The sequence below is a fragment of the Symphalangus syndactylus genome, chromosome 18, assembly GCF_028878055.3.
Source record: "Symphalangus syndactylus isolate Jambi chromosome 18, NHGRI_mSymSyn1-v2.1_pri, whole genome shotgun sequence".
NCBI classification, from domain to species: Eukaryota; Metazoa; Chordata; class Mammalia; order Primates; family Hylobatidae; genus Symphalangus; species Symphalangus syndactylus.
This window is the reverse complement of record NC_072440.2, coordinates 45217360-45231336: the sequence shown is the minus strand read 5'-3', so window position 1 is coordinate 45231336 and position 13977 is coordinate 45217360. Positions and strand designations below refer to the sequence as shown.

At 39.5% G+C, this 13977-nt stretch overlaps 1 protein-coding gene across 5 annotated transcripts in view; it reads left to right on the top strand.

Moving 5' to 3' along the window:
- Nucleotides 1-13977, top strand: part of SNX18 (sorting nexin 18) — a 284676-nt gene that overhangs the window by 15190 nt on the left and 255509 nt on the right. Inside the window, exon 2 of one of the 5 annotated variants that reach the window (XM_055252077.2) lies at nt 10477-13156. The exons of the other annotated variants lie outside the window; for them this stretch is intronic. Within the exon in view, the coding sequence (XP_055108052.1) occupies nt 10477-10730 (254 nt within the window). The 3' untranslated portion in view covers nt 10731-13156. Of the gene's footprint in view, nt 1-10476; nt 13157-13977 lie in introns of those variants that run through there. 5 annotated transcript variants of the gene reach the window in all.

Sequence of the window (13977 nt, the reverse complement as noted above, 5' to 3'; positions counted from 1 at the left end):
GGATCGCGAGGTCAGGAGATCGAGACCACGGTGAAACCCCATCTCTACTAAAAATACAAAAAATTAGCTGGGTGTGGTGGCGGGCACCTGTAGTCCCAGCTACTCGGAGAGGCTGAGGCAGGGGAATGGCGTGAACCCGGGAGGCAGAGCTTGCAGTGAGCCGAGATTGAGCCACTGCACTCCAGCCTGGCTGAAAAAGCGAGACTCCGTCTCAAAAAAACAAAAAAAAAAAAAAAAGAACTACTTAATTAGAATATTCTAACAATGCTTTTACCTGAAACAGACTAATGATATCTTCAGGATGAAATCAAGCTTAGAGGCATAAATTCTTTAAGTGATTTTTTTTTTCCATCAAGTGACCAGGTTTTTTTCTTTTTGCAGTTGACTATGCTTGTGTTGATCCTTTTCCCTCGTTTTCAAAATGGTTCAAAAGTTCTCTTTGTCATTTATTATATTTATGAATTAAAAAGTGAATTTTAAATTACCTTTGAATTTTGATAGTTATTAGCTTTAGGGACCTTCATTAGTCCATGCAGAAAATTGCTTTCCCTGACTTGAGTTCAGTATTAATTTTGTACCCTCCAGGGTTTATTAATGTGGTCTAAACCTGGAACTTACTTAGTATGAATCCATGCAGGAATAGTATTTAGGGTCTGGAGGTGGTTTGTGGGTTGCTCATCCCTATGTTGGTGGCATAGGCTCCTAGGAGGCGTGGGGTACTGGTGTAGTGTGCTGTGCTTTGAGGCCGATCTATGGGGCTTTGCAATCGCCACGGGTAGGGCATCCCCACTTGGGCCACATACAAGGGAATTGCGTGAGTTGGGCAGACCCAGGTTCACATGCAGCTGGACACTGAGTGTAATTATTTAGTTTCTCTGAGTTTCACTTTCTGCCTCTGAAAATGGTGGCAATGATTACTTTTATTTCAGGGTTAAAGAGAAGAAAATGAGACATGCGAAGTGCAGAGCACAGGTGTGCACAGTGCAGGCGCTTCTCTCTGATGATCGAGTGGCTGGACGGCTGTCCTACTTCTCTGTTTTAAGTGGATGCTGGCCTTTGCTTTTTGAGACATTTTGCTCAAAACAATATGAAAAAGTAAATATTAGAGCAGAGAGGGGGAAGGGTAATCAACAAGTAGGTGGAGACCAACAGGGAGGAAGGAAAGGGGAGGGGAAGAAGTTAATGGGGATTTAGTAGGGAAGGCCAGGGTGTGGATCCCGGCAATGAGAGGATAAGAACCCAATAGGCCATGTTGACCAAATTAGCATTTTCTTTCAGCATGTTATGTGTGCCAAGGAATGAAGAAAAACAGGCCGAGTCCAGTCTTGAGTGACTTCTAAGCAGCTGTCCCTGTTGCCCTTCAGCCTGTCTCCTGTTCTTTCCCGTACACCATGGCTTCTGTTTCCTGGGGAAGGGCCCCTGGAAGACAGAAATCGAGTTAATGTTTTTGGCACATTCATGATTTCAAAATTAAATAAGGTGCTTTCTTTTTTCTTTTTTTTTAAAGGGAGAAAATGTAGCCTTTGGATTCCTGTTGCTTAGTGACTGGGCCTTTTGTATAATTAGTCTTAGAAGAGACAAAACATACTGAGAATAAGAGATTGGATTGAGGAAAGGAAGGCAAAGTTCAGGTACAAGAACTGGATGGGGCTGGGCTGGGAGCTCTTGGAGCCACGGCAAGCCCTGTGGGGACCTGAGTTTGAGGGCAGGCAGAAAGAGGGAAAACAGTAAGGAGGCCAGACAGCTTCTTTAAAGGGAGGGCAGGGCCTTGCCTGGTTAAAATGGCTGAGGCGGTACAGTGTATGAGGGTTTGCTTTTTTTTTTTTTTTCCCCTGTCTGTCTCACTTTGATGGGTCAGAAGTTTCCAGGAAAGTTCTGGTTAAAATGCCTGAGGCAGTACAGTGTATGAAGATTTGCTTTTTTGTGTTTTTTTTTCCCTCTGTCTCACTTTGATGGGTCAGAAATTTCCAGGAAAGTTGTTTCTCCCTGCAAATGAGAAGCAGAGGAACACGGAACAGAAAAGTTTAGTGCAGTGCAAGTGCATCTGCTAGTGTGCTGGTTGAGTTTCAGCTTGCAGTGTGTTCTTAATATGTGCTCATGGGCTACATGACTCGAGAGATTCACTACTCTCATACTGTCATTCTAGAAAAAAATTGGCATTGAAATCTTAAGTGTTAGTTTTTACTGATGGAAATAGTTTAATGACATGCTGTGTGAATACTGTGATGCTTTTGAAAATGGTGCTGATTTATAATTCATAATTTATAAAAGATTTTTAAAAATTTGAGCCTTTTAAGGTAATATTAATGAACCTTGTCACATGATTAAATTCTTGTTTTCATTGTTTTATATTCATTGCAAACATGAGTAACATAATTCCTCTAAAATTGAGAACATATGTATTATAAACACAGACATAGTTATTTCTTGTTTTGCTCTTTTCAGCCTGAGCATCCTTTAGAACTGCGAGATGGCTTACATTGGTTAGATACAAAGAGAAAAGGTAGGAGGGGATGGAAGTGAATTTAGGACATTCAATTTCTCTGGAGCTAGGACTGGTGATGGAGAAGTGGGGCAAAGTACCTTTCTCTGAGCTTGGGCAATTGCACTGATATGAAAATGAGCCCTGTTGGGAATTTTCCAGGTACAGAATCAGCGTGGGAATCTAGGAGGTTTTGTTAATAACAAATCCTAAAGCAAAGTAAAAATATTGGTTTAATTTTCCTTTTAACTCTCAAAACGTAGAAAGGAAAGGACCCTTTTCAACAATGTAGTAGGGTCAAGTCTCCATCTCAGGCCTTAATACACTAATCCACTCAATCTATGCCCACAAAGAGGGTAATAGGTCTCCTGAATGAGGATGCCCTGCTTGGAAGGGAGAATGGGACGTGCCAGGGCTGGCAGGCAGGTGGAGGTGGGGTCTTTGCCATGAATTAGGTGTGGGACTTTGAACAAGTAGCTCACCCTCTTGTTTGTAGAATGGAGAGACTCGTATAAAAACTCTTCTAAGACCTTTTTTAGCTTTATTAAAAAAAAAAAAAAATTGAGAGCCAGCTCTGCCCTTCTCACCTGGGAAGCAGCTCTGCCTCACCTTCCCCAGAGGGCATCTCCAGGACTAGAGTGTGGGAAGGTGCCCTTGGGCTCCTGCCTCTCCTTTAGGAATTAGACCTCAGGGTTATTAGTTGCCGAGCGCACTTTCTGTCCTGTGGAAGAATTCGAGTAATCCACCAAACTAATTCAATAATTAAGTTGAACTCGCAACCAAAACTTCACTCTCAACAGGTAAACCTTTCTAGGAGGAGCTTACTCTAGGATCCTTCCTGCCTCCTTCACAGAGATCCCCTGAGGAAGAAATAGCTGCAGTGTGTTGGAGGCTCAGCCTGGGGGGCACTCTGGGCTCCTTTTGCCTGTTCGGGATCACTGTATTGGGATGTGGTTGAAATCTATTGCCTCACTTTAAATAATTATTTTTCCTGTACTTCAAATTCATTTTTTTATTATACTTTAAGTTCTAGGGTACATGTGCACAGCGTGCAGGTTTGTTACATGTGTATACATGCACCATGTTAGTGTGCTGCACCCATTAACTCGTCCTTTACATTAGGTATATCTCCTAATGCTGTCCCTCCCCACTCCCCCAACCCCACGACAGTCCCCGGTGTGTGATGTTCCCCTTCCTGTGTCCATGTGTTCTCATTGTTCAATTCCCACCCATGAGTGAGAACATGCGGTGTTTGGTTTTCTGTCCTTGCAATAGTTTGCTCAGAATGATGGTTTCCAGCTTCATCCATGTCCCTACAAAGGACATGAACTCATCATTTTTTATGGCTGCATAGTATTCCATGGTGTATATGTGCCACATTTTCTTAATCCAGTCTATCATTGATGGTCATTTGGGTTGGTTCCAAGTCTTTGCTATTGTGAACAGTGCCGCAATAAACATACGTGTGCATGTGTCTTTATAGCAGCATGATTTATAATCCTTTGGGTATATACCCAGTAATGGGATGGCTGGGTCAAATGGTATTTCTAGTTCTAGATCCCTGAGGAATCGCCACACTGACTTCCACAATGGTTGAACTAGTTTACAGTCCCACCAACAGTGTAAAAGTGTTCCTATTTCTCCACATCCTCTCCAGCACCTGTTGTTTCCTGACTTTTTAATGATTGCCATTCTAACTGGTGTGAGATGGTATCTCATTGTGGTTTTGATTTGCATTTCTCTGATGGCCAGTGATGATGAGCATTTCTTCATGTGTCTGTCGGCTGCATAAATGTCTTCTTTTGAGATGTATTTTTCAGGCTGGGCGCTGCAGCTTATGCTTATAATCCCAGCAGTTTGGGAGGCTGAGACAGGCGCATCACTTGAGCTCAGAAGTTGGAGACTGGCCTGGACAACATGGTGAAACCTTGTCTCTACAATTTAAATTAAATAAAGAGAGAGAGAAGAACATTTCTTTTCGGTTATGTAACTTGGGGAGGCTGCACTACTTCATGTATAAATAGTGTTTTCTTCTGAATTGGAAATGGTACTACTTTTTAGGTTTTTTAAAGAGTATATTCACACTGGTCTGTATTGTCAGCCTCTTATTTAACCTCTATTTAATGTGCACTCACACTTTCTTTTCATAAAGAAATCGTAGTATGCTCATGCTATTCCAGATGCAGCTAACTAATGTCTGTTAGTTTAGCCCAAGAAGCAGTTTCAGTTTACCATGACATTGTCGTTGGAAAATGTTTTTCCCTCTGATTACACCTGTTTATTTTCTTTCATCTTAAAGCTGTTCCCCTAACTATGAGTACTGTGGGATCTTTTGTTTGTTCTAACAGTGATGTTTTTGACCTTAAACTTCATTATATAATTGCTCCCCCATTCTTTCGTTTCCCTCTTCTGTTTTGAAAGCAGAGTGGTGGCAATATGATGTTTATGAGGGGAGGGGGCTGGCAAGGGGGCATGTGCCTCCTAAATTAGCCACTTAAAAAGCAGAGCTTTTGATGCTATTGCCTGTTTTCATATTGATTCCATCATAAAAGTGTGTAGTCCTTGTGTTATTTAGATTCTGGGCAACATTTTTAGTTTTCATTTACACTCCTCGCGTTTGGTTAAAAAACAATGCAGTACAGCCGTGAGAATGCTTAAAAAATGCTCTCATACTTTGTTACAGCTCTGCAGAGAATGCTTAAAAAATGCTGTCATGCTTTGTTACAGCTCTGCAGCTGGCTGTATTGTACCTCTGCAGTTGTTTCTTAGGCAGCTACAAATTACTTAATTTCTAAAGCTATCCTAGAAGTAGCAAGTCTATGATGATCTAACTCCGCCCCAGTAGTTTCCACTTCCAAAATGCTAGTGCTGAAAATTTTGCTCTCTGCCTTTCTTGTGATATTTAAAATTTGGAATATGAAGATAATTGTGGAGGCTGAAAATATGTACACATAATTCCCAGTTTGAGCACTGTCAGATCAACTGTAAGAACCCAATCATTTGTAACGAAACCCAGATTCTACTTCTAATAATAATACCATTTCACTCACATCTAGCCAACACTTGTAATAGTGTTTCTATTGGAAAAATGTGTTTCCACTTTCTTTTTGAGTGAACTCAGAGCTGAGGAGCTCAGTGGGCAGAGGTGGGTAGAGGGAAGCTTCCTGGGAACCCCAGAAAGTGGTTCTGTGTGTTAGTCCCCAAGTGTTAAACACTCATGCTCTCTGTCTATGGATCACTTGAGCTGTTTAAAAGATGTCATTTTTTTTTTTTCTGTTTACTTCTAGTCAGAACTAGTCAATTGACTTCCATAATTAGCTTACCGTTTTCATAGGGAGGAAAGCACTGATAACTTTACTGTTTGTTAAAAGGTATACAGAAAAAACTAATTGGAAAGTTGTGAGATGAATTTTTTAAAAAACAAATTACTTTCTTGGGAAAAGATGTATATATTTTAAAACTTTGCAAAGTATTTTATGAGAGTTAACTTTTTTTATTTGGCTTCAGATGTTGGAAGACCCTTGGCGTTGTCATTCTGAACATTAACAGCCATTCGCTTCAATTCAGGATATATTCAGGAACTCTCGATTTTTAATTTGTTTTAAGTATATTACTGTCAACTTGTTTTATTGCTAATCATCTTTTAACTTTCTTTTGAAGGTGGATCTGGGAGAAAATCAATTTAGTTACATTTCAGTTAAAGGAAGTTATTTTTGGTTTTAAAACTTGTTCTACATTTGTGGGTACAATTTTATGGAGACATACTCTTCCTTGATTACACGTAGCTCTCCTTACTCTATAAATTTGTACATTTAAAGTATGCTATTTAATACCTTCATTTACCATTTTATATAGTGTTTATTTTTTAATTTTTTAGACAGGGTCTCGCTTTATTACGCAGGCTGGAGTGCAGTGGTGTGATCACAGCTCATTGCAGCCTGGAATTCCTGGACTCTCCCGCCTCAGCCTCCTGAGTAGCTGGGAGTACAGGTGTGCGTCACCACGCCTGGCTAACAGTTTCTCTTCTAAATAGTTGTAGTGCTTGCTTTGAAGTCAGTTATGCATTCAGATCCCATCTCAGCCTCCTGCTGGGTTACCTGGATGACTGTCAGGCTCAAAGATGTTGAGTAACTTCCTCAATTTCCTTGTAGTAAGACTAGGAGTAATGTCTGTTGTAAAGTTGTAGTGAAGATTAGAAACAGTAGATGGAAAGTGCTTAGCATATGTTATTACTATTTCTAGCAGCTACCATTTACTGTTCAGATATTCTATTCCCTGCCCTCCACCCTGCCACCATCCATAGCGCAGTGCTGGGCATGTAGCAGGCCCTCTGAGCATTTTCCGTTGTCACATTGGTCACATGTTATCCTGGAGAAAGCCATATTCAACTCCCATGCAGAATTGTGTGCTTCGTGGACCTATTTCACTTTGTGTCGGGTAATGTGCCTGCCCTGATGGTGCTTTGCAGTGTGGCTCCTTTTTGAATCTCCCTGTTCTATCAGTGTACTCTGTACATGCCAGGCTTTCCATAAATGTTCACATTAAAATTCTCACCCTGGAGCCCAACCTTTTGGGGACTTTTAAAAACAGCAACATTTTGTGTTATTCACTTAATAAATTCATACTTGGGAAAAAAATGAGTCTTTGTTTTTGTTTTGTTTTGTTGTTTTCTTGTTTTTTTGTTTGTTTGTTGTTTTGTTTTGTTTTTTTGAGATGGAGTTTCGCTCTTGTTGCCCGGGCTGGAGTGCAATGGTGCGATCTCGGCTCACTGCAACCTCCACCTCCCGGGTTCAAGTGATTCTCCTGCCTCAGCCTCCCGGGTACCTGGGATTACAGGCGCCCACCACCACACCTGGCTAAAAATGAGTCCCAAATTCTTCTTGGCTCCTTTAGTATGTATGCTTAGGAAGCTTGAAGGTATTACACGCTGGCAGATCCTGGGGCCTCAAAGAGATGTTGTTAATACTCATTGCTGTATCCAAGACTTTGGAAAATGTATGCTGATATAATAAGTTGTAAAAACTTTAGACTTGTTCTTTTTTTTTTTTTTTTTTCTTTGGGATGTGGTTTTACTCTGTCACCCAGCAGGCTGGAGGTGCAGTACTGTGATCACAGCTCATTGCAGCTTCAACCTCCCAGACTTAGATGATCCTCCCACCTCAGCCTCCTGAGTAGCTGAGACTATAGACCTGCACTGCCATGACTGGCTGATTTTTCATAGGGATGGGGTTTCACTATGTTGCCCAGGCTGATCTCAAACTCTTGACCTCAACCCGTCCCCCTGCCTCAGCCTCCCAAATTGCTGGGATTTTAGGCATGAGCCACCGTGGCAAGCCCTGGACCTGTTGATTTTTAAATTGGTTGTTACAGATGCACATCTGTAATTCTATATAACACAGTGCAGTTTGTCAAAATATGGTGAACTAATTTGGAGTTTGACAAGCTGCAACTTAGTTGACATTCACCCAATTCAAGGCCAGGTTTCACAGCTTCTCTATGCTGGACTCTGTTCTCTATGATGAAAAGCCGGGCTCTAGTAATTAGAGCAAGTAATACTTGCAGGATATTACCAATACAGGCAACAACTGTTACGCAGGTCAGGATCTGAGCAGGGCAGTATCCTGGGTACCGGTCCTTAGCATTTGAACATGGGACTATGGCTTCCTCCGGTACCTTGGATTGAAATCAGATGAAAATACAGTCAAATCACTTGAGATTTTTCTCTTTTAATTTCCTATTCTCTTTATCATTATAAAACATGTATTTTATCACTACACATTCTCAGTCTTTCTGAATTTTTTTTCCTTTAGTTTTACCTGTTACATTTTCCTGGTCTTTTCTTTTTTTTCCCCCTCTTTTTTTGAGACAAGAGTTACGCTCTTGTTGCCCAGGCTAGAGTGCAGTGGTGCAATCTCGGCTCACTGCAACCTCTGCCTTCCAGCTTCAAGCGATTCTCCTGCCCCAGCCTCCCGAGTAGCTGGGATTACAGGTGCCCGCCACCACACTCGGCTAATTTTTGTTATTTTTAGTAGAGATAGGGTTTCACCATATTGGCCAGGCTGGTCTCGATCTCCTGACCTCAGGTGATCCACCCACCTCAGCCTCCCAAAGTCTTAGGATTACAGGCGTGAGCCACCACGCCTGGCCCTCCTGGACTTTTCAACTTCAATTTCTGTATATGAAATGTGAAACCTGTACAAATATAACAAAGATAAATGTTTTGCAATAAATTATTATTAATTTTTTATGTTGGGGAGATGTCTTTCTCTTCAAGCAGGCAAATTTTAGTGCTTTGCTGATACTGTCAGCCATAGTAGAAATGTTTAAAGGGCCCTACTTTCAGAGTGATGGCTTCTTAGTAGAACTGGGGCAGGGGTCTTCCTCTGTCTAGCAGAGTGCACTTCTCTGCCATGGGTTAGGTGGAAGTGGTGTGGGGCATGTGTGCTCTGTGCACCTGCAGTACATGTGTTCTTGTTTCAGGGCTTTGCTGCTTTTCATTTAAAGGTCTCATTTAGAATAAATCAATGAAAATAAATGTGTACATATGTGCACACCTGCACATACATACATATGGATGAAATTTGTTGTTGGTGCTTTTTCATTTCTCAGGTCTTTGAACTATGCCAAAAAAGCATACTGCTTTACCTTTAAGGGTTTTGTTTAATATTATATTATTCTGTAGGAGATTTGAAGAAATTTAGAAATAGGGCATCTTCCCTTGTATATTTCACCATTGGGCAAAACAACATTTCCGAAAGAAAGTCTCTCGGTTTCTGTACCTCCTCCTACTCAAGGTTCCTGGTTCCCTCCTCAGTAGTACTGTGTTCTCAGACTGCCAAGCCAGGCACTCTAGCTGTTTGTCTCTGTGTTCCGTCTTGCCTTTCAGTATGGTTTGGTGGAATGAGTGCTAGGCACAGTCGGGAAATCTGAATTCTTAAGCTGGCTTTGTTCAAGTGATTTGAGCTTTATTATTACTCATTCCCAAGAACTCAGGAATAGCCTATTTCCTACCCCTAAACATCCTCAATCTTTCGTGTCTTTGTATGACTATGCTTCCAGGGGAGGGCCTGCCTTCGTATGGCACCTGCTGGAGTGGCCAATCCTTCACCCCCACCCCTGCAACACCCTCTGTTGATACTTCTAGGCATGAGATTATGGAACTGCTGGCATCATTCCTAAGTCATCATTAGGGCAGAGTTAACACTCACCGATGCTTATGGTCCCAAAAAAGGGGCAAATTCTTACTAAAGCCCTTGTACTCCAGGTGTGGGTCTCCCGATGCAACGTGAGGTCAGAATCAGACATGTGTTCGCAATTCACCCCTTCACCAGGCACTTTCTATGTGCTGAGCACTTCAGCTAGGTGTTTACTCTGGATGACAAGATAATGGGCTTGGCCAACCCTCATGAGGGTGACCTCCAGTTGTAGACTGGCAACATTGCCAAGCACCCTCCACGACTGTGACATGATTCCAAAACACAACCTGTGTTGGTACTAACTTGTTTCAGAGACTGGTTCTAGAGTCTTAATTATTTAGTGAGACTTTCTGAGGAAGTGGGTTTGGGTCCTTTATGGGATGTTTTTATAAACAGTATAATTCTCTTAATATATGTGGAAATAATGATGTCACACCTTTTGAGCATATGAAAACTGCAGTTTCCTGTGGTGTCTTTTTAAGGACATTTCCCTGCAGTTTATTCTCAGTTATGTATAGCATCTCTACTTGGAAGAGATGAGATACTACAGATTCTTGGTCAATGTGACAAACACTAGTTTTTGAAGAGAAATTTTAACAAAGGGAGTGTTTTCAGAAACTTTACTGGATTCCTTCTTTTTTTAAAATGAGTAATTATGGTCCTCACTTTAAATTTCAAAGGTACTGAAAGTAGTTTGGGCAACTATTTATAATGCCCAAGATTCTGTTTAATATGTAGTTATGTCCTTGGGATATGTGGATATATAGGTTTTTAATTAATTGTTATTTTTAACTACAGGAGCTCTTACCAAAGTCAAGGAGAGTAGGCGACACGTGGAGGAAGGGAAGATGGAGGTGCAGAAGGCTGACGGCATTCAGGATCGCTGTAACACTATTTCTTTTGCCACTTTGGCTGAAATTCACCACTTCCATCAAATTCGAGTAAGAGACTTTAAATCACAGATGCAGCATTTCTTACAACAACAAATAATATTTTTCCAAAAAGTTACCCAGAAGTTGGAAGAAGCTCTTCACAAATATGATAGTGTTTAATGACTGGACGTTGGATTGTGGACTTTTTCAGTTCAAGGATAATTTCTACAGCAGAATAAAAACTGCTGTCAAAGAGCTATTGCCAACTATCAGTGGTGGTACAAGGACGGTTTTGTGTTCATCTGAAACCCAGCTGAATTTATAATTATGTAGGAAATAAACAGTTAATATGGTTATATAATAGAAACAGTACCACACATTGTAACTAAATTATACTATGTATGCCTACACTACCATTGTAACTTTTGGAATAATGATTATACTATTTGCCTTATTGCTTTTTGAAGTATGGGTATTTTAGTGCATACTTTGTAGACCTCAAAACCCATGAAGGGTCTCAAAGAAGCTGGCTGGATAAAAGCCTGCTGTGGATGCCTTTTTACTCTCATAGATTGGGATTACCTAAATTCAACCTATTCTCTGTTTACAAACTCCAACTAGAGCAGCTATGCGACCTTGTGCCTTTAGACTCTTGGTTTTTCATTTCTCCCCGTCCCTTCCCCACCTTTTTAAAGTAAGCCACAGCTTTTCTGATTGAAAGAGTGAAAGGCCAGTGCGTCTAATGACAAACTGATGATAACCTCATTGGCAGTAGGGGGTGGGGTGGGGTGGGGTGGGAGGATCAACTGTCATCAATTTGCACAGCAAGTATTATCTCCTGATAAGATGCTGGTGAATGCAGGGGAGTGAGATTCATTGCTCATCTTTGGATATGAAGTCTATTAGGGAAGAAACGGTGCCACTATTCCCTTAGATGCAACAGTAGCATAGCCTCTTCACCCAGGCGTCCCAAAAGCTTGGCGTGAAGATTTCAGCAAACATGTCTTACAACATGAGGAGGAGGAGTCTAAATCAGTCAGGGGATAAAAGTATCGAATCATTGACAACACACACTTGGCTTTAGTTCTTAGGAGGGTTTTGTTTTTGTTTTTGTTTTTAGCTTGAAGATTTTCCTTTAATATTCAGTTTTTTTAAAAAAATGGATCTATACTGTTAACTGATTGAGACTCCACTGTGATTCACTCGTTTACTTAAAAACTTTTCAGGGATGTCTGTAAATTTCAGTGTTAATATGTCATGAAAAGTGGTGTTGATTGATCTAAGGAGGGACCAGAAATAATTTTTGCTATTCCAAATACTGAAGGAAAAAGATAATTGATTTATACTATGTTTAAAAAAAAAAAAAAAAGGTATTGATGAGCGCCCCCCAAGACATTTAACCTTAAAATTTATTTTAAATATATTCTTTTATTATTATAAGGGAAATACAGATGGCTGATAAATACCAAAAAGATTCAAAAGCAGCTTAATTTAAAAAGCACAAAGAGATTCTGGCTTACAATGCCCCAATCTCAATGTTTTTATAGTTGCTGAGCTAACTAATGTGATTATTGAGTTTACAGATTTAAAAACTGTCACTGTTAGAGTATCTACTGTTTTTATGAAGTCAAACTTATGCTGCCTCAGAAATCCCTGGGTACTGAAATGGTAACATGGAAGTGAAGAGGTCACTTTGAAATATTGGTGAGTCACAGAGATTAAAGAAAAGGATCAGTTTGCAGATACTCAGAAAAGGTTACTGAAATAATTACTGAACAGCACATTTACTCTCTAAAAAGTAGTTTCATATGGGTTGTATTTTTAAGATCAGATTATCATTTTGATATTTGGTCAAAATTTTGTACCTTAGGTTACTTAGAGCCAGATTTAACATCCATGAACATTATGTGGCTTTGTCTTTACTACAGATATGTGGAACTGTAACCAAATATATTGTCTCTAAAACTTGTTGATTGCAAAATACAGTTCTATAAACAAAACCCATATGTATATATAAATGTTAATTTTGCAGAAGTCTGGAAATTATAACTATAGCATTTAAGTTTGAGTCTGTATTGGACAAATAAGCACCATGCTTTTCAAATGATTTAAAAATTACTTTTATTTGCCTCTTTATTTTGATGGTGGTTTGATTTTTTTTTTTAATAGTAAAATCACTAAACTTGTGCAATGGTAGCATGGAAATTATCTGAGGTATATTGTATGATTGTACTTTAGCCAGGGTGGACATAGCTTAAATTATAAAAACTAAAGATGAAAGTACAAGGAAGTATAAGTTATACTTATATAAGTATAAATTCATGCTGCCTACTTCTAAGAGAAATTTCATTCTTCATAACCACATAACATTATAATGCCACTGATTCATAAGGGATTTACATTAATTCTATGGGGGAGGACACTAGAATTATTAGTGTTCATTTTCATCTAAGATCTTTATTCTCTAACGTTCTTGGTCCTATTGAAACATTGCAGTATGCAAAACTACTGCAATGTTAAACCCAAGAGAAAGCCATTATCATGTGTATGCTGGTCATCATGATCAGTGTGGTACAATTTTTAAAAATAAACTATCATGCCCTTCATGCCATTATTTGTCTTTATTTCTATGATTTATAATCCTGATATGTGATGTGTTTGTAACACAGGGTGTGCACTTGAGCCTGGTTTTACTGTTTTTATTAGACAGAGTTGTTTATATGCTGTAACTGTAATGCAGCGAGACTGGTTCTACAGCCATGCGTCGTAAACTCATTCCCCATCCAAGCTGTTGTATCTGAAGTTACCCAGGTTGCACCCAGAATGAGGGAACGCATTTGAAAGTGAAACGTAAAGCCAGTGCACGAATATTATAGTAACTGAGATTTTCCCAGGTTTCACTGATACGGTTGTTTTGCATTTATTCACAATAATACAGCAGATTCTTAAATGCCGATTTTTAATTGTCTTAAATTTTGCTGCTGTTCTCATAATTAAGGACTTGAAAAATGTTTTAGTCTGTCAAGTATGTAAAGTTTGTGTAAAAACTTTTAAATGTCATTCTTAAGTTCATTGCCATAGCCATTTTCCATTTATGTCTTCATTTTCCAAAAATCAGATGCCATGTCTGATACCTTGAAGTCCATAAGCATTCAATTTTCTCATTTCCAACTTCATCTTTGGTTAACAGAATAAGTAAAACAGGATATTATTTATTTGTAGTCTAGAAATGTTGAATATTGTTTTATTTCCTTCAAAATGTTATGATTAGTGCAGATCAGCCATGTTTATCTTTTTAAAAAATAAACAGGTTGCTTTATTTCTTAGCTTCAATGGAATATAATTATTTTTTCTCCACTCATCAAGGAGGCATTTATTTAATGTGAAGAATTACACAGAAAAATAGAAGAGCATGTTCTCTGTCTTG